Source organism: Bombus fervidus, chromosome 10 (assembly GCF_041682495.2).
Source record: "Bombus fervidus isolate BK054 chromosome 10, iyBomFerv1, whole genome shotgun sequence".
Taxonomy (NCBI): domain Eukaryota; kingdom Metazoa; phylum Arthropoda; class Insecta; order Hymenoptera; family Apidae; genus Bombus; species Bombus fervidus.
In genome coordinates this window covers 2,100,982-2,128,968 of record NC_091526.1, presented here as the reverse complement: position 1 = coordinate 2,128,968, position 27,987 = coordinate 2,100,982, and the positions used below count along the sequence as shown (strand labels likewise).

Below are 27,987 nucleotides of genomic sequence, written 5' to 3'. Positions count from 1 at the left end.
GACCCGAGGAATATTTTTGTTGAGTTCTAATTTGACTTTTGATTTTAATAAAGAAAACCTGAAATATGCCACTATATTATTATTATTTATATATTATTATCGCTTATTATTATATATTAAACTTTGAAATTTTGCATAAATGTGATAAATTCTGATATAACGATATGATGAAAAAAACTTAATAATACATATTGCGCTTAAAAATACTCACAAATATATATTTCATATAGATACAATTAGCGGTAAAGATTATTTCATGATTCGTTTAGTAATTTTGTCTGAATTGATCTATCGCAAACGAACTTTTCAAATTCAAAAACATATTTCATAGAAAATGGAGGTTTTAGGCGATCGAAGAACGTTAAAGTTCCAGGTTTTTCTACAATTGGAGAGATGAAACTTTATTACACCTAGACTGTCGGAAATTAAATGCTATAAATTATATAAATAGCTAATTATATATGGTGATACAAGTTTATCAAGGTTCTTTTCGCAGAAGTAGACTCAAATTATACATAAATTACATAGTAAAAAGTAAATAATAACTTAAATCAATGATATTTTCGATAGTTACACTTGCTTAACAGTAGTTTGCATTAAAAAATATATTGCAACTCTTTAATATGCAGATGTTGCTTTTTGTGAGATATAAAACACGGTTGACTTGGAAATATAAAACGACTTTCCCGTACAACATTTAATAGCTACTCTTTCAATAGATGACAGTTATAAATGGATACATTGTAGCTAAATAATAAATTTAATGTAATAAATTTATATGGAAGACGGCAGAATATTTAGTATATTCAATTTCTCTTTTCAACAATACCTTTACTATATGATTTTGAATATGATTAGTCGCTTTATTCGCGATTCGCTGTAGTTTTTGAAATCGAATATTTTTTGAATATTTTTCACTTTAATAGCAGAAGACTAAAACTATGGTAGATTTTAGTAAATATATTTCGTTTGCGAAATGAAGTGTAAATTGCAATGCTTAAAAGAATATCTTTCTTTATAAATCCCGTCAACTACTTATTTACAACGTTGCAACTGCTATCATTTAGTACTCGCACTTCAAATTATTACATTATAGTATAGTATAATATATTATAGTAAGGTATAGTAAGGTATAGTAAAAAAGTTATCTGAATACTGAGAATTCGAACAAAAATGATAAATTTTATTCATCACTAATGGATAAATATACAATAGGATAAGAATGAATTCGAATAACTTAATAAAAATTCGAAAGAATAATCAAAATACGAGATATTTTTATTTTTCCTCGATATTTGAAAGACAGATTATCACGTTGTTTATTATCATGTATTTTTAATCCCTTGGATGTTATCGCAATTTGTAGTTTTCATCTATTTCCATGATATTCTTTTATCCTAACAAAATATTTTTTGGCTGTTAGCTGTACAGATTATATAATTTTTTCATATACATTTAGTACGATAGTTCGGTAACGAGTCGTTCCTCCTTATAAATTTTAAAATACGTGTAAGATATTTGTTTCTTAATAATTCGGTAAAATACTGACCTTGCACATTCTATACAATGCATATTTAATTTCACGTTTCTCTTAGAAATTTGTCCAACATTTCATTTACAGGGAACACTATAAGCGAACTGAAAATGTTCATATCAAAAGCAATATACATACCTAATATGTAAATACAATGTTAATTCTGTTCAAAACGAGTAATTAATTCGTTATATATACATACATATGTATGATATATTCGCAAGAACGTCAATCTTGAGATCGTTTCCGAACAAAACCATCATCTTGGAAATTGTGTCACACAATTGTAGCTCTTCCTTGACGAATTGTACAAGTTTTCACGCTATACGCAAGTACCTTTATATCCAAATACAGCATCAGAAGTTTGGCTGCAAGATGATTGGTTCGATCGACGAAAGCTATTTTTCTCCTCTTTGGGTATGTGCTTAATAAATGTCTTTTGTTCCTCCGCCATAATCCTGCCTCTCTCTTCCTCGATCGATGTATCTTCTTCTCCGATTTTCCCAACGTTGCTGTTGCTTAAATGCCGTTCCATCTGAATTCCTTCTGTCGTTTTCTCATTTTTCCCCAAAAGGTTGCACATACTAACGCGTTTTTCTCTCAACAAGGATTTGTCAAGAGTTACATTAGGTCTGGCCAAGACATCCATTCTGTCAAAATGGTAAGCACTGCCTGTGCGATCTCTCTGCAGTGGTCTGGCTAATACGTCCATTCTGTCGAATTGACAGATACTTGCACCGCGATCTCTCTGCAATGGCCTGGCGAGAACCTCCGTCCTATCGAAATGGCAGATGCTCATTCCACGATCTCGTTGCCATAATTTTGGTGAAGCATCGAATTGACAAACACTTATTTCTCTGTTTCGACAGAAAGATTTGGTTGTCCCGGTTTTGTCCAACTGATAGACGCTTGTCTTTCGTTCGTCTAGCAATAATTTCGTGGAATCGCAGGCCGGCTTAAAATTCTTTAACGTATCCTGTTCACTGGAGGAGTCGAGCGTGTTATTTTCCGTAAACACGGAAAATTGAAGGTCGAACGCGCTTTTCGTGCGACGCGCTGTACCTCCGCCACCTGGGAGAAAAGACACGCTGGAGCCAATGAACGCACTGTTTTGCCTCGGTCTCATTTGTCCCAAAGCGTAGTTCGAGTCCTGCCTTATTGGACACTCTTCGCAAAGAATATTACATTTCGAGAATGTACGTCGGTTCTGCGAACAAATCGAACAGATCATTTGTAAGTTAATTTTGATCGTCACTTTTAAACAGTTCAATTGATCTTTGTAATCTACATTCGTGTTTGGAGGTACGATGCTTTGTTTAGAGAAAGTCGCGATGAACAGGGTAAAATATGATACAGATTTGAAAAGTATTACCTACGCGTTATAAATAAATAAAATTAAGATGAATAGATCATTATTCTAGGTATAATTAATGATTATGATGTATACATGTCTATATCTACATATATGATCATTTTGTTTACATATAAATCAAGCCTTTATCAAAAACGGTATTCCATTTGGAAACGTTAATATCTCAAAAATCTTTTTGATTTCTATCGAAAATAAATTGACCATTAATTTTTAATTTATTTAATGGTAATTCAGATTTTTGCAACATCCTTCTATTGAAATGAATTGAATATGTAAAAGATTCGGTCTTTCAGTATAGAATATTTCCCAATATATTGAGAAATATAAAAAATCAGAAATATAAAAATTCCCTAGCTGGATGAAAATTTCGATTTCTTCTTTTCTCTTAATTATTAATTATTTAATACATAATTAATAAGAATTTGTCGTATATAATATATTATTCATATTTTAAACATTAATGCGTAATATTTCTCTCGTGTTTGTTACATCTACGTTATATGTTGTTGCGTTTCTCCTTTCCGTTATGAATTTATGCATACGTATGTATGTATGCAGGATAGTGGATGTAAAAAACATTTACTCAATCCATGTTTTTCAATGAAACATTTTCCCCTAAATTTTACGTTTCATGTCCGAGATGTTAAGTCTCTAATTGCATATAAGATTGTTTATGTGGTAGGAAATTTGAATCTAGTAAATGATAAAGTCAAAATGTCAAAATAAATACGTAATGATTATTTGAAATCACGACGAAGAAATCAGAAACGAATCGGTGGACGGTAAAAGTAAAATAGCATTTCAAAAGTGCAAAGTTTGAAAACAATCCATATTGTGATCTGCGCGCGCGTGTTTGTGCGTGTTCAAGTCCGTGTCAAGCAAGTATAAGTTGATAGAAATACAGCGATTTATTGTGATACCAATAACAAAGTATTTTTTGTCTTTTTTTCTGATAAGGAACTAGAAGTTTGAAAGCAACTAATTTTAGCAATAAATAGTATGCGGTCCTGCAACAAAAGTTATAAATGTACAATATTTCGCATAGGATAATTACGGGGAGTATGCGGCACATTTTTTAAGGATAAATGTTGTTGGTAGTGGATTATGTATTGGGTATTAAGAAATTGTATGTTATTTTTATAGTCGCATTGTACAACCTCGATTTGGTGGAAAATGACGTAAGATAGCTGCGTTCGGGTCAAGCATCTCTGAAATAATAATGAATGATTTGAAAGATTGATAAAAATTGACTAAGATTTTTCGACATTCTTGTCTTTAAATTTGAATTTGATCTTTATATTTTTCTTTCTATGTTTTTATATAAGGTTTCCTGGAATTTGTCCTGGCGGACGTTCAGAAAGCTGTTATATCTTGATTAAGGGTAACGTAAGGATGTTATTCTCATTGCATTCGATCGTTAAAAATTCGTTAAGTAAGTTTCAACCAGAAGGCTTACAGCAATTAAATTCTGTTAGTTGAGTGGAACGCCAATCAGGACGCGGCCATTAATGTCTAATTGAGTTGGGAAATTTCGATTAGTCCGTCTCAATTAGAAGATGCCATCAATAATTCAGTCAGTCTCAAGTAGAAGATTTTTTACTACTGTGGCGGCACTCGACGGCAAAATACCACCACTCGACACTAACTAGTGTCGGACGACGGCAGCGCAGTGGTTAGCGCCTTAGGTTACGAACGTTCGGAACCCGGGTTCTTCAAATCCCGATTTTTCTTCTACGACACAAGAAAAGAGAAGAAAAATGCAGCAGCAGCGACACCAGCAGAACACCTGTCTCACCCTACACACGACCATATGCACAACAAACTACAATTATCACGGCCTATTCACCTCACTACTATATAATTAATTAATTCGTCTTACGTTAGGTCCACACTGTTGTTTACAAATTACGTTCGTCAACAGCGTTGGACACTTCTGAACTTGTCTGTGAACAACGAGTAGTGAACAGAGAACACTCCTTATTCAAGAGACGTTACACCAAAGGTACCAATTATAATGCAGGATCCAGACGTATTCGTGGCTGCAGTAGAGCTCGCGAGTTATTTGCAAATAACTTACGAACAGATGTAAAGTAGCTTGCAAACTTCTGATGTTACTGCCTTCTGAACAATCAGCGTGAGAATCATTCGTTGATAGAAAATTTAACGTAATCAACATTCCTTCTTTGACTAAAATTGATACTCGAAAATGTATACTTGTTTCCAATATTTATTGGATTATGATAAGTAATTCCTTATAGTCTCGAGTAATTTGTCATATAACATTTCGATAGAATTTTTCATTTTATCTTCGTTTTTTAATAAATTATTTGTTTCTTGTATCAAAATTTTTTCTCTTCTAGCATCGATACTCTCGATCATTTCTCCTTCTAACATTATTTGCTTTTACTATGAAACATGCAGTTGATACGAGCAGCAAGTCTTTACATATATTGAGATTTACAGACGAACAAAATCAACAAGTGGCTGCGTGTATCAACACTAAACGAATAACAACACTGCAACTACAAACAGTTTGCAAGCAATTTTAGCCAGTCCGAACTTCTACGTTAGACAGCACGAAGGTCAATACACAGTACACAGTACTAAAGTATAGTCATAAAGTGTCAATTATAAATAAAATATATATTTATGCATTACCTGAAGTTGATTTTGTTCAATCGTGGTACAATTTTGTTCGTCCTGCGGCAGGAATTTCGGTTGAGATGGTTCCAACATTCTTATCTTGCCCCATCGATTGAAGAATAACGCAATTGCCGCAGCCCATAGAAAGAGTACGAAAATAACTATCAAGGCCTCTTCAGCTCTGAGTATAACTGCACCTAGTTCTGGATTGCCTATTACAACATCATTCGAGTTACTATTTAAAGTTTATTGTCTAAATAAATATAACACTCTTGTGAACAAAACTGTTTGATGGTTTTGGGTAAGAGCCGTGTCCGAAAGGAATTTCCTCCTGACGTTTCCCTACTACTGCAGCTACCTTGTTCAGGTGTCGAACGATCCACTGAAATCGATGAACATCGTGGAGATCTCTTTGTTTTTATATAGGTGAGACTTCAAACAGTGTAGTTCACAACAGAGTTATGTATGACAATCCGTGGCATGAAACTTTCAAATCTGTTGTACAGTAATTAATTCTTTAAATATTTACGATTTAAACAGTGGGTATCTTATATGCCGTTTAGTTTCCGACTGAACGCATAAAGGCTAATGAGTCTTCTGGGTGGCCAAAATGATTTTCTTGGCTAACCGCTAAAGGCTCTAGGGCAAACACATCTGCGATATACCATGTTCCTCGAGTATCCTCAATGATTCCTGAATGTCGATGGTAATAATATTGCAATGTCTTCAGGCAACAATTTACTCACTGCTGCGTTCTTTCCGTTACTAATGCTACAAACCTTATTTCCTTAAAAGCCAAAGTGAAAGAGAAAGTAGAATTGTTCGAGTTCGTCCAGAACGCACTTAAACTAGTCACTTGCAACAGCTAGTTGCAATTGTAACATATTCAACGCTCGTAAGAAACATACTACACCTACATTGCTCAAACGCAACAACCGTTCGAGATGCACGAGCAAGTGCAAACAGATAGTTGAAAACATCCAACCATATTTATCCATGACGAATAGCACGAAAACGTTGCATGATTTTCGGATTCCATCGATGTTTTACTTACGGGTACGATCATTTTTTACAATTACATCGAAAATGAGTGTCAAGGCCAAACTACGAACTGAATAGATATATGATATGTGTACGACTTCGTGTCTCATATTCTGAAATACCGATTTCGATAAAAGTCACAGTGTTTTTCACATCCACGCAATTTACTACAACATATACCCTCGTATTACTTATTTCATCAAATATACCTCATTTTCCAATTATTAAAAATTCGCCAAATTTCCCATATGAGAATTTTTTGGTTCGATTTGAATCTTTATTTTACAATTTTTAAATAATCTACCTCGTTATCTGCGAAGTTTCGCAAAAACAATGTTTAAAAGTCTTTACATATACTTTATCTGTAACTAAACTTTAGCCTCGTTTATCTGGAAACGTGTAAACATCTCGAAAACTCAAGCCGATACGAGAAAATATTTGAAACAAATGTTGTACGGTGTCGAGAGGAACAAGTTACACCGATATTAATTATATCTTGTAACGAACTTGAAAAGGTCACCGCGAAGGTCACATTTATATGTCTAAATGGGAATTATATTTTTTAGTGAACAAACAAAACATCAGTCACTCGTATCTTTCGTATAAACCAATATCAAGATATTAAATTTCAAATGAATTTCAATTTGATGTAAATTTTGTTCCCTTGACAAATAATAAACCGAGGGGCCGATAGATCGACGGCCGGCATGCTTCTATTTGTTTGATCCACAGATACGTAGCAAAAGTAATCTTTATAATCTTTATTTCAATTTTCATATTTTATTTTTGAAATGTAAATGAAAAGATAAAACATAAGATAGGCAAATACGTATATCGCGTAATATACAGGTGTTTAAAAATATGTGGTTTCGTTTAAAAAATGGAGGTGGCCTTCGAAATTCGTAAACTCGTTCACCTGAGAAAAATTTTTCCAATTTAATAGAAACCAAACAACTTTTCTTTCAAACATTTCTTTGTATCTGAAAAATTGAAAAAATTATTTAGGTGGCCTATTTTTGGTGGCTCCTTTATCCTATTTTTGGTTTTGTCATGTGTATCACTGTTGCTTTATTTTCTCGCTTGTGGTGGTCTCATTCTAAAAATCGAAAAATTCGTTCTAACAGTTTGATCGAGATTGAAATTTCCGAGGGCGATGCAAAGTCTGTGTAGTTATGCGCATTCGAAAATCCATATAGATGACTAGGAGGCGGGAAATACTTCATTAACCGCCCGCTGTCCGTATACCATCTTTCATAAAATGGAGAAAATCGTGTGGATTTTGGGTGGTAAAGCCGATTCAACTTTGCTCGCTTATCTCTTACTCTACTCGCTCCCATCCGAGAGTTATACGCGTAAAATTAATTTATCTTCCTCTTCAAAATGTTTTCAAAACGTCGTAATTTTGACAGAATGCAATATTTATCTTTATGCAGCTATATAATTTGTAACTTTATCATACATTATCCAGCTTTATTATGTTGATCAATATTTATTAGCAGATTTATTTGACAACACTAATCGAATAGCAAACATTCTCGAGGTTCGCTGAAATTTTACTAGAACTGTTGCACGTCAAATCACTGATACTCCTTTGGTTTGGTTTTATCAAACTCCTACTCCAAACAACGTCCAATGCTGTCAAGAATCCTACGAACAAATTTTTTTAATAATCTCAACTCGAACTTTTGCTAATCGCACTTATGAGGTTTGAGTTTTGCAAGAAGCAAGATAATCTTCTCGGAAGCATTGCGTCCCTAAGACGGTGAAATACAGATATCCTACTCTGTCGGCGGCAGCGTCTTTTGAATTTTTAAAACATTGGTAGAACTTATTGCGTCACAGGCACAGTTTAACCTGTTCAAAAAATTGTTTGTTTGTTCGTCTATTCTTTCATCGCTTTTTCAGATCATAATATTTTACTCTTGCTGTTGTTTTCTTCGTTCAATTTGTTTAGCGGAACGTTTGCGCTGAAAACAACTGTTCGAAACAGGATTCGACGTTCGACGGATCGCGAAGCAGTTGGCTAGACACGTGTGATAAATCGTATACAGTGTTACATCCAATCGCGTGTATTTTTTACTGAGCGCTAAACGTAAAAATTCGGTTGCGAAGTCGAATCGTTCAATGGCCTGAACATTGCTTGGGACTTTAAAAACCAGCAGTGATTGATGATGCTTCATGCGTCGAATGATGAATCGCTCTGATACTCTGCGTAAGAAGATTTATATCTCACAGGAAGAATGAAATTAAAAACGGCTACCTCGAGACGCCACTGTACCAGACGAAATTCTGACGAAAGCAAAAAGAAAGCGAAATTAAGAAAATTCCACAGGTTGTGCTCGAAACCTGTGGGCTCAATTATCGTGTGTCTGGCAGCATGCGTCGGTTTCGTTATACGATTCTAGACATCGGAAGGCGTTGTTCCTACTCTCTTGCCTGGGTACGTTATGCTTACCCTTTCCATTGGTTGATCTAGATCATTGCCGGCGAGTGCGTCGGCGGTCCTATATTGGATTTCCTATGCGTGAACAGAAACGATTTCAGGGCGTGCATCGTAGTCTTTTATAGGAAAATGTTAAGGAGCAAGATGAAAAGCAGTTTCAACGATGTTCAGAGAACAAGTCCGTACTTGACTAGTTTCACTGCGTCTAATCGCAAATTACATGCGAGTGTAACAAGTCCGATATTTATTATTGGGTTCGTTCGTTGTTGTAAATTTCGCAATTAAATACATCGTGCCAGCTACGTACTGCTACCATGCTAACATGCACTTGCCATTTTCTGTTCTTCCAACGACTTTTTTCACCTTCTCTATCATTCTCTGTCTACTATTTCTCAAGATTAAATTTCTATCCTTATGAATTCCTACGCCAGATTTTGCATTGAAGGGAGAAGACAAATTGAAATATCCATTTAATCAAACGTAATAGCACAAAAGGATCGATTTCTCTGTGATAAACTTTAAATCTTTAGATGTATCTCGGATCTTTTGGGATCCTATCGATATCCATCGATATCCTATCCATATCTAATAAGAGCTACTATTGTCTGGGTATTGTGGAATTTTTAACTCACCATCCGAATAAGTCGAATTAATTTCACCGGTGATATTCAATTCAGATGGTATCGGTCCGACGAGGATCGTGTCATCCGGAGCTTCCATCAATTCCAGTTCAATTTTTGTCACGTGTCCTAGACGAACAAAAATAAAACATATAATCACAAATGGTGTAAGTAAATCTTAAAAACTTTAAAATAGTAATAAATAATATTACATTAATATTTTTTTCGTTTACACAAATTTATTGGCACGTAGTATATTTTCTTCTACCTTTTAATGTACTAGGCAAAATAAATTAATCTACTTAATAATTGTAAGTTAGTTAGACGCATTCCTTTCATAGAAAAAGTTCTTTAAATAAATGTAACGTTCTTTTATTCAGAGGATCGTGTCGCGTTGTAATCGAGCGCTATGCTTATGGTCTGCTAATAGTAACGTTTTTAAGCTTGTTATGTCTAAAAATTAGTTTTAATCTACGAACACTCTACAATCTGCTTTTATTCAACTATATTTCTACAGAATTCTATAAAATTTTTTTAAATATTCTTCATGCGAGAATTTCCAAACTTAGCAAATTTTGTAATTATTATCATAGAAAATCTTTGAATATAGTTTGTATAAGATGTTCACAAAAACAATAATCGGTTTGAAATTAATGAAGATATTAATGAGCAAAAATAGCGTTCTTATTATAAATATATATTATATTATTATATATATACAATATTAGCGACTTTTAATATACCTACCACTGCGATTGACATCCTGATGTTTGTGCAGTGACACTGTGACATGTCCTCTAGATCGATTTCTTCCCTCCACTCTTACAACTTCTACGATTCTCTGAAACCATGAAAACGAAATAGAAATTATTCTTTAGAAAAGATATTCGCTTTCATATTGATATAAAAAACAGAATGTAGGGTATTTTACATAAAAATAGTGCAAATTGAATAAGATAATTTATTACATAATTTTATCACATAATTTATATTTGGCATTTTAGACAAATATTAGTAAGCCTTTCTTACGTTTGCTTTTCATTCACCGCACTATTTACGTCGCGTAAATGTAATGGCTCGATAAAGTTAACCAAATTGAACTGTCGTAATTCCAAAGATAGACTATACCTAACGTTTAATCAGCAATTTGGAATTGTAAATATGGAGTTTAAAGTAGTTTATAGGTAACATTGACAATATATTATTGTCATTGGTGTGTTAGGCAATTATGTGAGACACATTTGAAGTGTTGATTCTAAACAGCAAAATAAATACGAAAGTCAGTTAGTACATATATAAAAGTATCGGCTGTGAGGCTTACTTTTCAAATTCTAGCCAATGTAATTTTCGTTAGATATTCCTACACAAATGCAACCTGCTTTACACATATGGATCGTATGGATTCTGCTAAGGGCGGAGAATGTAAAAATTTTCAAATTTTTCGGCGTACTTGTATCGTTTTACATTATATATAAATGTAAATGTAACGCAATATATAAAAAACATGTATCATTGTAGAAGAGACTTTCTGTTTTACAAAGTAATATTCGTATTCAACCTTTTATTTAACAAAAGCTTAGATCATACATGCCGCAGGAGACATCTACAATGTACAGCGCTGTAAGATGATCGTTTAAAACAGTAAATGAATCGCTGAACTACAGTCATTATTTCTATACACTGATATCTAAAAATTAGCTGAGTACGGCAGTAACACTGCGCTACAATTGACGAATATTTTTTTCTCGTTCGGATTTGATATTTCTTATTCTGATTTCCGCACACAGTAGGCCTAGTAGATTTTTATCCTATTTCACACCCACTTTTTGTTTCTCGTCTCGATTTCCAACGAACTGAATGTTAAGGAAATAGTGGGTTGGTATGATCGCTAGTTCCTACAAGCTAAGTTGGTACGACTCCTAACGACGCTCTTTTGTCTTAGGCGTCGGCCACGTGTTAATTATCTGAGTGTATCCGGTGTGTTCGCATGTTTATACTTGGTGGTGAAATATAGAATATACAAATCTAATCTGAGTGAATCAATAAATACCAAACTCTAAAAACTTATGGATTAACACTGAATGGAAGTAAATTCATTGAAAAGAAGAATTTGTGCTGTAATTGTTCGATAGAAAAATGTTTCAAATTTCACAAAATGTCATAAAAGTCTACGTACATCTTCCCTCATATATTGACCTGCATTATAGTAATTGTCCAATTAATTCTTCCGTAGCGTCGATTATTTTGGAATATTCTGACCTATAGATTTGATTAAAGAAATTGTTTTCTAAAGCACGCCAAGGAATATTAGCAGCGACCATTGCTCATGTTAAATCTATGTAAAATTCACTGTTTTTTGAACTCGTTGTTTGGTGCATTAAATTTCCCTTTCTGTACAAAATAGTCTTTTTTTCAATATACAATATATAGGGTACATATATAGAGCATAGTAGTAGTAACAGACCTAGGTATTAGGTATCATCTATAGAGACACTCTCACAAAAGCGGCTCTTATAAGTTCTGCTTCAAACATTGGATCTTTATTCTCTGTGATGTTAGCAGCTTGTCAAATATCTGACACGCTATCTTCGTGGATGAAATATAGAGATAGTATATCAGGATATCTTATACCGCATCCAGACTCGGCAGTCATGCTAGACTTGGAATTTTATGATGTGATCTTCTGCCCTTAATAAAATTGATCATATCGTACGATCTCTCGCAACAGACAAAAATTACATGATAATACTATGAGAAATGAATTAATCCTAAATAACGATCATACAATTGTATATGATGCAATACTCAGACTGGATGTCCCAGTGGAACCAGAAAAATTACGCTCCGAATCTCCAATTGTACTTGCAGTTATCTTTTCTAGGATAGGTGCAACGGTGTTGTATTGTGGTAGAATATGTAATGTTTCAATTACCATTAAATATACCATATGTATACATTATATATATCGTAAATACGCGATAGAAGTTTTAAACTCTAGCTAGAAGTTTCAGGGATCTTCGTAATAACTTCATATAATAACTTCATGAAGACAGTAATGTAAACGTATTCTCCGAGTTGTTTCTAAAGCTGGGTAACGGAGACTTTACGAATACGTGGAAATGTTTCACTCGATAACTTCTCTGTGATATGACCGAGGTCACCAATTAATCAGTTGATTACATTTATTTTGACGTTACTCTTTTTAATAACATAGCCATTTGCTGGCTCCAACAAATAAATCGATAAACAGTATTAATAGTTTCATTTTAGATAAAGTTGATGCTCTTTCTCAAACTTATTTCTCAGCCGAGGCCGTAGCGGACGAGCAGCATATTGATCATTACCTTGTAAAGTTGCTTGATTCGTTAAGAGTTATCAATTCATTCTTTAAAGTTAAAGATAAGAATATTTTTACTTCGTAATCTAAATCCTCCAAGATTGTACACAATTTGCATTAGTGTATAGTAGAGACAGCTGTTTTGATAACTTGTGCTGCTGGAGAAGAAGTCATAATACTTTCGATTCGAGTAATTTCACTGGATCCATCATTCCAATTTAAACGATTGATGTACCCTATTGGACTTTGTTAGATTATCGCTATTCAAACATTCAAACATTTACCAAGCTCGATCTTTACTTCCTTTCTTCTAACGATAACACTTGCTACTAATGTACTGTATAAAGCTCTGAAATAACTAAAGAGATACACTTGACTAGACATCTATAATATGCATGACCATCGCGCAATCTTGGGTAAGAACGGCAACACTTCCAAACCAGCTGGCTGCTGAAGCGAGCAAAACTCTCATAGAAAGAAGACTAAAAAGAAAACACCCCGCTGACCTCGCTAAAGAAATAAAATAGTCAAACTCGAAGATGGTATCCCGCTGGGGGTAGCCATCCACATGTTATTTAGCAAATTGTATAATACAAATTAAATAATAATAAAAAAAAATTCTTGGGTACATAAAACAAAATAATGTCAATTGCTTGCTAGAATCATTATAGAAGATATATTAAATCGCGTGGAATCAGATCGAATCACGTCATGTAAATAAACTACAAGACGTAGTACTTATTACTTTAAAACCACCGGTGATCCATCGATTGGAATTCGGTGCCGTTATAGAAGTACACGATGAAAGCGCTTCGATAGCGTAAAAGAAATACCGAAATATCAATTTCAATGATATTTCATTTTGAATGAAAACAGAAAAAATACTTATATACTTGTATATTTTTTGCTTCGGTAACACTCTCATATTTTACAAAATAGAAATTTATGTTAATTTGCTTATCGATTGATTTAAATTATTAAATTAGATACTATTGGTTCTTTGCTGCAATTAAATAAACAGGGTTAGTATAGTTTATGAATACCAGCGAAGAAAAGTTCGAATTAACTTGTAATTAACGGTGGTTGCCTTCACAAAGACAGTTGTAGATACAATATACGATTTGAAAATATTCGTACAATTTATGCCACGTAACATGGTATCGATGGTAATTGATGTAATGATAATATTTGCCGCTAATGCGACTTGTATTATTTTATTTAAAGCCATCTGGCAAATTGAAAAACAATACTGATACGTGTTTTCGAATTTAGCAATTTTTTTTATTACCAAAGTAGCTGTGTAGAAATATTATATGTCAGGGGTTAGACATATAACACGTTGAATACCAATGCACTGAGATCCAAAGAATAATTGGATAAAGAGTCAACGATCGATTGTCAAGATGTAGGAGCTACTTTCGGCAGCGGTCAGAATGATTTGTCAAAATTACTTCATTTCCGCTGTTACGTGGCAAATATTTATTCGAGATATTATAACTGGAGTGTACTGTATGATTGTTTTTAAATATACGATTGTGATACGAGATGCAAATACAAGGATTGGACTACTTAAAAATCTTAAATCTAAGAATGGTGAAATCATGTTCGCATCATAAACCCAGCTTACAACTATATAGTTATTGCTATTCGGTTCAATTATACGGTTCAACAGCTATTTCGGAAAGAGTCCCGAGGTCTCGAAAAGATACTGACCGATGCTGATCGATAGAATTGATTAGACGTGTTGATTAAAAAGCAGACTAATCGAAAATCTCGAGGACAATCGATCAGAACGCTAAGTCCTTGAGTGGCGAAGAATTAAAGATCAACTTAAATCAAGAGACTAACAAACATAATGCTACTTAAGTGTATAATTTTTCCAAATAGAATAAAACCATAGAAAAATAACTAATTGTAAGAAGTCTGCCTGATTATTTTAGGTTATTTTATTTGGAAATAAGTTTTCGTAAGATATACAGGCCTGTGCATGAGGCCTGACGGGTGGTACAAGCGGGTAGGAAGTGATTCTACATGAAAAAATAAGTCAAAAATGTATATATAATGTATTTTCATATGACGTTTCGTTTCCGAGAAAGTGGAGTCTGAAAACTTGTCAAGTAATTTAAATTTAAAGAGAGGTTATCAAACGAAGAATTTACGATACGTCGTAATCAAACATATATTTTTTGTCGAAGAGGAATTTTGATATACGTTGTCTCAGTTCAGTCGTTGAAGTTTATGGTACGGACATCTACTATTTTTAATTACTATTTTTGAAAATATTTATATATTTAAAAATATTTTAGCACATAGAGTCGCAAACTCTGTAAAGCTCACTGACTATTTCTTTACAAGAGTAGAGCAGGCTTCTAAACCATTTGTCAATAGCACTTTTTACAAATATTTTCTGTGTTTTGTAGAGTACATTTATAAAATAAAAAATTGTGAGCGATTCTGTTATCAACCGAATAGCGGTTTTTTTTTTTTAATAACTCAAGATTGGACGATCTTACTGACCTTGAACAGCGCATCATATACTATAGGCAAAGTTTGCCAATCGAAGTTTCGACCATGCCATAACATGCAATATTTGTAACGTACGAGAATTCGTGACACATTGCATCTATTGATCCCAAACTGACGTTCAATCTGCTATATATATGTGTATTGATATATGTAATATACTATACATATACTTTTCTATGTGTACACTGCTCCAATACGTAGCTACCGAAAACTTAATTCCAATTTTGTTTAACGTTTGCGCTGTGTCTGATCGAACATTGTCATGATGAAAAAAGAGAATAAAATTTCTTTCTTTATAATAATTAAAGCTAAAAATGAAACGATTGCACAAGCTATATATTACATTTGGGACTAATCATTTTCAGCGTCTTCTATCTACAGATTTTAGACAGATAGTAGAAAAAATGGTAGTTGAGTAAATAGAAAATTTTAATACGGGGTTTGAAATGGCGGTAAAGTTGTACGTATTACATTTCATTTTTAAATCTGCAAACTTTTATGACACGTTTTATCATTATTCTCTATGTGTTCGGATACAGAAAACATATACAATTACAATTACAATACATATACAATTCTAGTATATAATCTTCGCACAATGTTTGCCTATTTTTTATATTTCAGATAGCAAACGCAAACATAGTTTGCTTGAGTATATGTAAAGCTTGTACAAGCTAGAGTATACGTAATTTTAACTAAAAGCTATGAACTTTAATTTGGAAACCCACTTGATGCACCCACGGCGCTCGAAAATCTGTTTAGAGAGATCCGGAGGGACACCACTGTCTTTCTTGGTGTTTGAGAATTGTGCGTCAACTTGTTACATCGCATGGCGGTCGATCTTTGGATGGAAAAGATCGACCGGCGGCTGTGACATATTCGCGAACAATTCGACAACTGTTCGTTATTGGAGACGCATCTTTACTAGCCGGTACGGTGCTTCGACCAACGCGAAAGTCACTTGTGGACGAATTTGGTGCAAAGTTAAGGAGCCGCAATGGCTCGAAACTGCATGAACGAATAATATGGGAAGTTGGGGAGTCATTGGAAAAGACAGCGCAGATGAACTCGATGTAAAATCGAAGAGCTGCCAGGAGGTTGGAACGTGGCACAAACGAACTGAAAGTCGAAGAGTCGTTAAAGAAAATACAGAGAAATCTGATGCAAAATCAGAGAGCCACTGGATTGAAAAGATATTCTTTGAATCGAAACGTGCCAACGAACCTGATGTAAAAGCGGAGAAGGCAACAAAAAACACAGAAAATGTTAATAGAGGCCCCGTAACTTGATTAATAAAAGTCAACACGTCTTATTAATTGTTAATAAAAGTCGTATCATGTCGGTAACTTCAACTACATTGTAGAGGATATACTATACTGTGTGTGTATATATGTATATATTGTAGTATCGTGGACAAAAAGGCCTAAAAATATCGGGTAAACCATAAATATTGTCGCGAGAGAGCCGAGGTGCCGACAGGCCCATCAATGTGTCGTCGGTCCTTCGGTTGAAGAGTTTCGTAGAAAAAAGGCCTACGTGACTGGCCACGAGCGGTTGCGTAACACATGCGTGGTGAGACTAAGACAAAGGGACAGAAGGGATGCTAAGGCAGAAAGACGAATTCACAGTCAATGTCAGTGGAGAAGTCAAAGGGTGTGAATCGAGAAGTTAGAGAGTGTGAGTTGTGTTGTCGAGAGAGTGTGATCCGCGTGAGAGAGAGAGAGAGAGCGTTGGATCAGTTGTGACGAGAGTTGCAAATTAATTATTGAGTTGTCTAAAGTATAATACGTTATTGCGATTAGTTCATGTTAAACAATCATCGTTCTTCTGTTTAATCAACATCTATACAATCCATTCATTCGTAAATAAATCACCAAATTATTTATTATTTCCCGATACTACAATATAGTATATATATACGGGATTACGGACTTGAATGTTATGTTCCAAATTGTTGAGGTTATTAGATGTATGTGAATACAAAGGAACGCGTGGATAAATTGTAAGGTGGAAAATATATATTTTAAATACTGAAGTGTAAATACAAATGTGAATATAATTGAGCTGATCCAGATCCGCACGCTAGCAGTGTTACCCTATGACTGAAAACTCTGAAACCAATGTACTGTTGCCAATGTACTGTTTATGGTTTGCCTTCGACCCAGTCTTTTGTCTATACGCTGTCGATGGCTTCAGTGCTTGAGAAAACTAAAGACCAGATGTAGAGCTTTCTTAGAAGTGATGACCACTTCAACACAAATAATCCGACTGAAATTTACGCGACAATACATGTACGTCATACGTGTAATCAAAACGTACTTACATGTGTGTGCGTGTGTGTTGCGTATAAGTAAGAGTGGTTGTGTTACTATAGTGTTTTTGGTGGGCGCTTATGACGCACTGTCAGTGCGAAAACTAAGAGCAGCTTCAAAATATTTCCAAACAGAATTTCAATCGCCTTAAAGATTCCAAAGGATTGACCATTGATCGGAAGAGTGCATTAGTACGATCTTACTATAGTATTTCCGAACGAACGCGACCCAAAGTTACACAATCTGTTTTGTCCAAGGAGCGTAATTTTTCAACTCCTTGTATGTATATTATGAAAAATCTCGAAATTCTATGATTGGGATAGATCAGGCGTTTATTGTACGCATATGGAAGATGTAATCCTTCAAGATTTTCGAGGATAGTGCACTCTAGATGTTTATCGCAACTCATATTCCAGCACAACCATGTGCCTCATTGTTTAGATAAATGTTTTAAAATAAAGATGTTTCTATTTCAAAGAACTGAAAAAGTACAGGACAAGCTGAATGTTCTCTATCACTAACATGTTTTAAATAAATGCAATTAGATAATTTTAATAATACGATGTACACATACAGGTATTTAAGATTCTAAAAGGTTTGAATTTATAATGAATCATCTAAATTAACGTGTAACGTTGATTTGTATTCTATATTGATTGATGATATTCTATGTATGGTTATAAAAGCACCTCTGTACTAATCTTGAGAAATTTGTTGATTTAACGCAAATTTGTATGTAAATGCATACACATTACGTTAAAATTGTATGATTTTTATAAGTTTTTGTCACAGTAATTGTCACAGTAATTTAAATTCATTTATTCAACCAAAGACAATTACAAGAACTGTAGGAATATATTTCATGCTTTTCCTAGTTAATATTTGCATTTAGAATCGTTTGGAGAAAAATAACTGATGTTCTGGTTCTTTTACTTGAACGAATCATTTATTATATATCGTTTCAATCGATAACAAGGTATTATAGAGAGCATCGATTATTCTTGATTCGCCTACTTTCTGCAGAAATATAGATAGAATACCATATTCGAAAAGAAGAACTCGTACTTGAAAAGCCAACAAAATGACTTAAACATGATGTTCTTTTCAGCTAAAACATCCTTGATTTTATCTTCGGACGAGAGAAAGCTAAGCGACTATTATATTATAACTATGAGAGAGAGAGAGAGAGAGAGAGAGAGAGAGAGAGAGAGAGAGAGAGAGAGAGAGAGAGAGAGAGAGAGAGAGAGAGAGAGAGAGAGAGAGAGAGAGATACGTAATTAAACAAATGTGGGAAATGTGTGTATGAAGTGTGATTTATCCAACATGTTACGTACCCTCGTAACTATTTGTCTTTTTTGTTGTGGTTAGACTATCGAAGTAATTTATCCGAGATGTAGGGACTTCGACAGGGTTATAGAACGAATTCATTTCATTTGATACAGGTTTGTGAACAAAATGTAAGAAAGATTATTTCCGTGTTCGTCCGAATTGAAGGTTTGCAAATGATACTTTTAGAAACGACACTTGCACAGTCGCTTTCGCTGGCCATCCACGAGGTCCTCAAAAAATCTTCGCTTTGACATTAAAAAAGTTAACGTTAACCAACGAGGTATCTTCAAGTTCTATCCAAAACATATAAATTAACCTCGTGGTTTTGAATTCTTTCTTCAATGCCAAAAGTCTCAGCGCGGCGTATGATATACGTTTCCTGGCATTTTATAATTAGTGCGATTAAATGTATAATATATTCTCTAGTCTACGCAACGCATACTTCTCTATTTCTTCACTATTCCTTTATCGACAGTCTCAGCGCGACATACGGTATATCTTAACAACTTTCGTTAACTTGCAGTTCGTGTGCGACGTTAAATTAGCGATTCAATCTCATCTAGTCTGTTCTTGTAGATAATTCAACTACGATTTAGTGCGATACTTCTCCAATCATGAGCAAGTATCTGTCGATCAGAGCAAGTATTTGCTGACAGTAACTCAACGAGCTGATCCAATTTAAAAAACTAATTAGCCTACGTCAACTTCAAGTCCGATCTAATCTTGGAGTATCGACAATTACTGCTTATATTCCAAGATTTTCAAATCGTTGTCTATAAATTATAAATAACTACGATGAAAAACCTTTTTTGAACGAATATAAGAGATTAGAATTCTATGAAAAAAATGTTCAAGCTAACTTTTATAATAATGCATTGACTGAATATATGTATTATAAATATCGAATTATAAATCCACCAAATATAGAATCGGTTATAAAGCATAGAGAAAGAAGCCTAACGGATTTAGCGTGTATTGCTTATGCAGCAATATAAAAATTAGCAATTAGAAACACATTTGTTCCGTTCTTACATACAGCAATATGTGTACGTGTAGAAATACCCAGATTACCTTTGAAAGTATTTCTGGCAAGTGGACACTATGCGAGAGAGACTGGCAGCTAACGAAGATAGCGTTGCAGGTTCCTCTCAAGCAGATACGAACTAATCTTATTATCGGTGAGCTGCTTCTAGAATATTGAATAGATGCTGCAGTTTTATGACACGATTACATTCACTGCACGCACGCACACACGCACGCACACCTATCTTTTTATAAGTTCATTAGACAAATATCCGGATATCAATACATAATTATAATAATTTTTATGATCTATTTATAAGAGTAATGGGAGGCGTTTCAAAATCAGATTAATTTTTCAGAATGGGATGCTGTATCATTTTATCCAAAATAAAATAAATTAACATTCAGTAAAACAATTTCAACAAGATCCATTACTATTATTTCCACGTTGTGAAAAGTTGTGGAAACCGTAGAAAATCGGTACATGTTCTTATACATCTTCGACCAGTTTAATTCAGTCTTTAACTGCATTTGTGCACGTATGTATTTTTAATACACGTTCAAAACCAATTTGTTGGTAAATGAGCAGAAAGATCAACGATTAAGTTAGCTAATTAGAATCGAAGAATTGAAGTTGAAGGTTTTGACTCTTGCGATTTTGCGAATCCAGCAACGACATGTTATATAACACAGTTTCAAACGCAAACCACAGAAATTGGACATACATGAATCTCAAATGGATACAGTTCTGAGAATTATTCTGAGAATTGAGGATAACAAACTATTGGTTAACGTTTTCCGTCTATCTAAAAGTAAATACGCAGTTTGAGAGATCAAATGTCGTATCGTACAAAGCCTTCAAACGGACATCTATTTTAAAGGTGAAAGTCAGTCACAATCTCAAGGAAAATTTCAAGGAAAACTAACTACAATCAAATGTCGCCCGTTATCTATGAACTGTTGTTAGAAGTAACGACATTAAACTTGATGTTCTCCGTTTGTTTGTCTATTTTGTTATTTATAATTTGCAAAAATAAACATGAATATATTTTTAATTATGTCCTAGTATTGCCTCTGTTATAAAGATCAACAAAAGAATTGGGTACATTCTATTGCAAAAAAGCAAAAAATAGGTAACAATTGGGATTCTATTATACTGAGGTCCCGGAGCACTTCTATTAAGCGTTAGGTAGGCCACCGCGGGGTTTTAGTTGGTAAGTTCTGCTTCCCAGAAGAGTGACGGGGTATCCATGAGGAGTTCTCCACGTATAAAAAAAAACAGATTCTCGTGTCTGAAGAACACGACATACAACACAATGAAACAACAGGAAAACAAAATAAAACCAAATAAAACTACAGAAAACTGTCACACACGTCCTTACTACTCCAATTCGGAAGACGGTTGCAATGTTTGATCATTTGAGAAGCACAACTTTGATACAGCACGAGGCTTTTATCCAAAGGATCGGCGAAATACCCAAATGCGCCCAACCCTCGTTTTTTATATACCATATACAAAAGATAGGAGTTAGATTTGTGTTAGACCATTGTATTTGGTCGCAGCGTCGTAAGGCTGATTATACGCTGCTACGGACGCATAATTATAGACAGAATCCATTGGGACCGATAGCTTTTTGCAAATATCTCGGAAACTATAGTCGACCGCCATTCTATGTATAGAAAAATGTTGTACAAAACATTGAACTTGACAACATATTTCAAAATCATCGAAATTAGAAAAGGGGTAGCTTTGGTACAACTTTTGCACAAACCTTTATAATTCATAATATAATTACTTGTAAGCGTTGAGTTGAACACAACGATTTTGCATGTGGATCGATCGTCCTAGGATATTTTAATGTGGAAATAAAACATTTATTCGAATAAATAATATGCGAACGAGAACCAAAGTATATAGACTAATTAGAAATAAATTACGATTGATTAGAAATTATTTGTTGATAAAAATTATCTATATTGAAGGTCGTGCGTTATAATCATTCATTAGAACGAACGAATTTTCCAATTGTTGCTTAGAATCGGAATGCGCAAGTTTTAAAAGGAATAGGCAATTATTTCATAAGGAAAAAGAAATTGTTTACAGTTGGGGTGAATGGATTACATTTGAACCGTTGGATACCTTTGAACGATTAAAACATCGGGTTCAATATGGCTTTCATCGATTGAAGTCAATACGTGATCTTGAGAAGAAACTTGGCCGTAATGTAGAATACGAGCACTGGCCTGTTTACAATAAATAGGTAGGAAGAAAGAAAGAAAGAGAAAAGGATATAGGATATCTAATGATGGATGTGAAATTTTTACGATACTAAATGCTATTTTCCCTGCATCTGACTGCGGAATATAAGCACATTATAAGTAGAGTGAGTTGGAAAACTAATGGAACTTTAATATCCTTTTCCAGGAGAACGGTTGACTTGCGATCCATGTATCCTGCGAGACTTTTGTTTCTTGTGACGAGTAATATACGACGCAATAAAAAAGATTGATCTTACAAATCATACTCAAGGTCAAAATTACGATTCACTTTTTTAATTGATTTCCACCGATCCGATGGTGTAGAAATCTTTCACCGATACATAATAAATAATTTTTGATACTGTGTACGTATAAACTAAACGTCATAAAGACTATGGCTTCGAAGAATTGATCAGCCGATCAAAAGATTCAGAGTCTTACTAACAAAGCCTTAATACGTCCGAAAATAGGTTATTGCACCATATGCGGTAAGCTGCATCGTATATAATTCGACATCATCAACTTCATATTCTAAACCGTATTCATAACGTAGGAGCCAGAATAGCAACACGGGCATATCGAACTAGCACAGTCTATAGCGTCTTTGCCATCAGAATCCCGAAGAAAATTAATCACCCTCTCTTAAGCGATCATAATGTCTACAACATGCAACAATCAGGTGTACAAAATATAACAGAGAATCCCCAATTACATCAGAAAAACCTCGAGCTGTTAATCAATAAATTTTTAGAGTTTGGTATTTATTGATTCACTCAGATTAGATTTGTATATTCTATATTTCACCACCAAGTATAAACATGCGAACACACCGGATACACTCAGATAATTAACACGTGGACAACGTCTAAGACAAAAGAGCGTCGTTAGAAGTCGTACCAACTTAGCTTGTAGGAACTAGTGATTATACCAACCCACTATTTCCTCAACACGAGCAATCAAAGCATTTCTCATACGAGTCCAAGAATAACTAAACGAAAGTAACATTACGCTACCATGGAAATAACCAATCCAATGCACACAATAAAGACATAAAAGAGAAACGACTTGTAACGAAAAAGATTAAAATATGAATCAAACAACTTATGTCTAAATCAACACAGGTCTTTACATAAAATCGGAAGAGATATACACGAAGTAAATTCGACTGTAACTATCACAAGAAAAAAACAAGTGCAAATCACCTCTATGTATAACACATTCACACTTTATCAAAAAACAAAACCCCGAATTTTGTTATTACTATAACGCCAACATCACCCTAAAATGTCTAATTTGCTACTGTCTCAAATTTGAAAGCACAATATATAACTTAAAGACACCCAACGATATACAACATATACGTATAAACATAACTGGTAAAGCGCAATGTAAGGGATTCCAAGTTTCTTAAAAAAAAATTGATCTCTTGCATCAACTATAAAGTTATACAAAACCGTACTAATCTACTCATTTTAGTGCATATAAACAGTACTACAAACATAGATGTATCTCCGTATAAATAATATTGTAGTACCGGGAATACTACTAATAATTAATGATGGTTTATTTACAAAGAATGGATTGATGCAGATGTTGATTAGACAGGAACCGATGGTTATTTAACATGAACTAATCGCAATAACGTACTATACTTTAGACAACTCAATAATTAATTTGCAACTCTCGTCACAACGGATCCAACGCTCACTCTCTCACGCGGACCAAACTCTCTCGACAACGCAACTCGCACTCTCTAACTTCTCGATTCACACCCTTTGACTTCTCCACTGACACTGACTGTGAATTCGTCTTTCTGCCTTAGCATCCCTTCTGTCTCTTTGTCTTAGTCTCACCACGCACGTGTTATGCAACCGCTCGTGGTCAGAGTCACGTAGGCCTTTTTTCTACGAAACTCTTCAACCGAAGGACCGACGACACATTGATGGGCCTGTCGGCACCTCGCCTCGCGACAATGTTTATGGTTTACCCGATATTTTTAGGCCTTTTTGTCCACGATATTACAATATTATTGTCGCTTAATTATTTACGAGGTACATGTAAATGTAGTCACTAATATATTAACAGGAGATGTGATGTTAAGACGTTAAACAATAAATAAAAAAAAGATTTGATCAAACTAAAATGACAAAAACGAAAAGAAAAAGAATCGTACGAAACTGTGACTTTACTTAAAGTTGTTTATTATGGCTTAATTATTATTTATTTATAGAATAAATATTCTTAAGATTCATAACGTATACGTTTAGAACACGTAAATTGTATTACAGTTGATCGTTAAATTTCTTAATAAAGTAAATGTTTATGTGTAAAATTTTTGGATTTCTTTTATGAAAATTATGTAGTTAAAGATCGTATAATTTTAAACTTCGTGCACTCTTTTGCATAAAATTATTTTCTTTCAACGAAGACGATCTCGAATGAGAGTCTTGATGCTTTCTCGTTACGCTTGGTACTGTTTACACTTGACACAACTTCGTCAAACACCGTTTGAGGCTTCCGTGAAAGAGCCGTATCGAGGAGAAAAAGATTTCCGACATATACGTAATATAAAAAATTCATACAATTGCAGAGAAACTCTGCTAATAAAATGTTGGCATGATTATGTGAAAAAAGGGGCGCTATATCGAGGTCTATATTAAGGCTTACATGGGAAAGCATTGCAATTGAATGAGACATTAAGAGAAGATTACAGCTTTAAAGCAACATTACTTATCGAAATTTAAGTCAAAATGGCATTCGTGGACTCAATATGTCAGGTAAAAGTACTATCGTCAAATCGATCTGCTACTGAAATTAGTAAAACAGGATTTATAGAACTAATAACGAAATAAAATTATCTGTTCAGATAATGTATACAAATAATATAGATGAAACCAGTTTATTATGCAAATAATTTTTCTAGAGACAGATGAGAAAACGCTTAAGAAAATGATTGAAACGTATATGATAATGCGCAATAAATTATTATTTTTCATATGAAACGAAGTCACAATTTCATTTGTTTGGAAAACTCGATGTTACTCAAGTTTTCTATAGCTCTGTTCCAATTAGTTCGAATAGTCTTCATGTTTTTATTATACTTATTGAGAAAAACGAATAATGTACTTATTTGTATCTATTATGATTTATCAATACTTAATAATTGAATATGTAATTTTTAATATCTATGTTCACACGTCAATCTTTGCAATGCCGTCGTTTCATTAAGTTTCCTTGCTGTTCTCTTCCTTCGAGATAAAAGGTTCAATCGAATGGAACTGTTTTGAGAAAGAATTCGAAGAAATCATGTTTTTCTTATTTCGTATTAGGATGAAACCATCTATTTCAAAAGCTTCCTAGTTTGCACAATGGGTCACAAACCACGATATAACTTATAGAACTGTATAACTATATGAGTTTAGTAAACACATAGAAAGTATTCGACTTTGACCAAGTACTACTAATTACTATTGACAAATTACTTCTAATTAACTTTTGTTTCTGCATCATTCAATCGTATATTTTTCCAAAATATACAATTTTTAAGGTAGTAAATGATAAATGTGTTAGAGTCATAGTATTTCTTAGAATAATTTGCTGCAAAATACCTTTATGCTATAAAATTTTATGCTAATGAACGCAAATACTTTCTTCAACGATACGAGAAATAAAATTAGAGCTATATAATATTAAGAAAATTGAGAAGCCATGAAATTCGCGCAAAGGCAAACTTAAGGAATATTGAAAAATTGAAATCGTTTCTTACCTTCAGCAGAATTTGCCGGTTGTTACGTACCACAGTTTTTAACTTTTCTTGAATCGACCACTGTCGGTATTAGTGCCACTAAACATATGTAACTCGAAAAAAAGCAAACCGAAGAAGTCGAAAGAAAAGAAAGAACAAGAGGAACAAACTGAAACCACGCAAGTTCTCCACGTGACTGACGAAACTACGTACGTATACTTGGTCGACAGGCAAAGCCAAACAGAACGCCAGCCAACGCGCAAGTCTTACAGACTTGTAGGTCATAGAAGAACTTATTCTCGTCTATTTTTGCAACAGACTTCGAATCGAATCGAAGAAATAAAAAATAAACGAAGAAAATGTTTCTATGAATTAGGGGTGAATATAGATACTTATCCGATTGGAGAATATAATCAGAGATCTATTGACGTTAACCCAAGCTGTGATCAAACCAATTCAAACGCTTCTTGACACATACCCTTCGCATTTATTTCAAAAGACAATGTTTAACAAATGGCATTTCAGGCGCGAATAAAACCACCGTCCCGTGTTTCCTACTCCAATGAAGTTTCTTCCCAAAAAGTTAATAAATTCATAGGCTCGATATTTGGAAGATTAATTGAAATCGATCGTACACATGAAAGGTTAACGAATTCGTCTACGGAAACGCTAACAACTGATCTCAAGAGAAATGTATAGTTCCGTAGAAAAAAAAAAAGATAAAAAAATAAAAACAATTCGGTTTTCGTATCTCGGAAAGTAATAATATAAAGAAATTCTGTTAAGAAATGAAAGGCTGCTCGGGGAGCAGAGTTATACTAATATAAATAATTGATATAACGACGGAAAATTTTCTATCGTAATACTACACATATTTCCAGTTGTTAATATTTGACAGACGCCCAAAATTTAATGATTTCGTTTATCGTTAAGAAAAGAAATCCATAAAATGCGTATAAAATATTTACAGTGTGCAGCTGATCGGGAGCGGTGTGCTTTCGTTTGTGGGCAGGCGAAGATTACCACATTGCCGAAAAAAGAACCTTCGTAAAGATGCGGCCCGGGAAAACTCCTTGAGGATTCAACGCAAATTTATGATGCTATGGCGCGCCGAGATCATCAGATTTGTCACACATGTCCCGTTATAGTAGGAACAACTTGGGTTCGATAGAAACAGTTGCATATATTTGTACAAAATCGACTTTTCAACTGGCCCGACCACTTTAACTTGCCCGCGGAAACGGTTCCGTATACATGAATAGAAGCACATGTTCTCGGATTGACTTAGTTTGCCAATGGATCTCTTATGCTCTCCGGTGGGACAAGTATCTATATACACCTTCAGCTCACCAAAACACTTTCTTTATCTATTCTTTATATCTTAGATTCGAATCGGACTCTGTTACAAGAATAGCCGAAAATAAGTTCTTGTATGACCAACAGTTAATCATAAAAGGCTACGTATGTCCCTTAAATTTGAAATATTATAACAAACACGTTAGCTGCAACGATGTCTTTAATATCAAATTTTGTATTAATTAAACTTAAATATCTATTTAAAGAATGATATATATGACAAAGAAACAGTAAAAATACAGAATACAATTTCCATGAAGAGGCGTTTATCATAAAAGACGTAGATTTAACAAACAGCATTAACAACTTAACAGATATCTTGCAGGCTTAAAATACTTTTTTAAAATTATTTTTTGAGTTTATTTAGAGATACGTCAACATACTGAGCAAACTCAAAGTTATTTTACCCTGATATACAGAGTGTTCGCCTACAGGCGTAACAAAATT

At 34.0% G+C, this 27,987-nt stretch overlaps 1 protein-coding gene across 1 annotated transcript; it reads right to left on the bottom strand.

Annotated features, from left to right (window-relative positions):
* Nucleotides 1-1,125: 1,125 nt before the first annotated feature.
* On the bottom strand, nt 1,126-26,671 carry LOC139991650 (uncharacterized). Its single transcript, XM_072011896.1, has 6 exons — nt 26,663-26,671; nt 26,206-26,265; nt 10,401-10,494; nt 9,666-9,782; nt 5,565-5,761; nt 1,126-2,741 (listed from the first exon to the last, which is right to left on the bottom strand). Exons 1-6 carry the CDS (start codon nt 26,669-26,671, stop codon nt 1,857-1,859), a joined length of 1,362 nt encoding a protein of 453 aa, XP_071867997.1. The 3' UTR covers nt 1,126-1,856.
* Nucleotides 26,672-27,987: the final 1,316 nt, after the last annotated feature.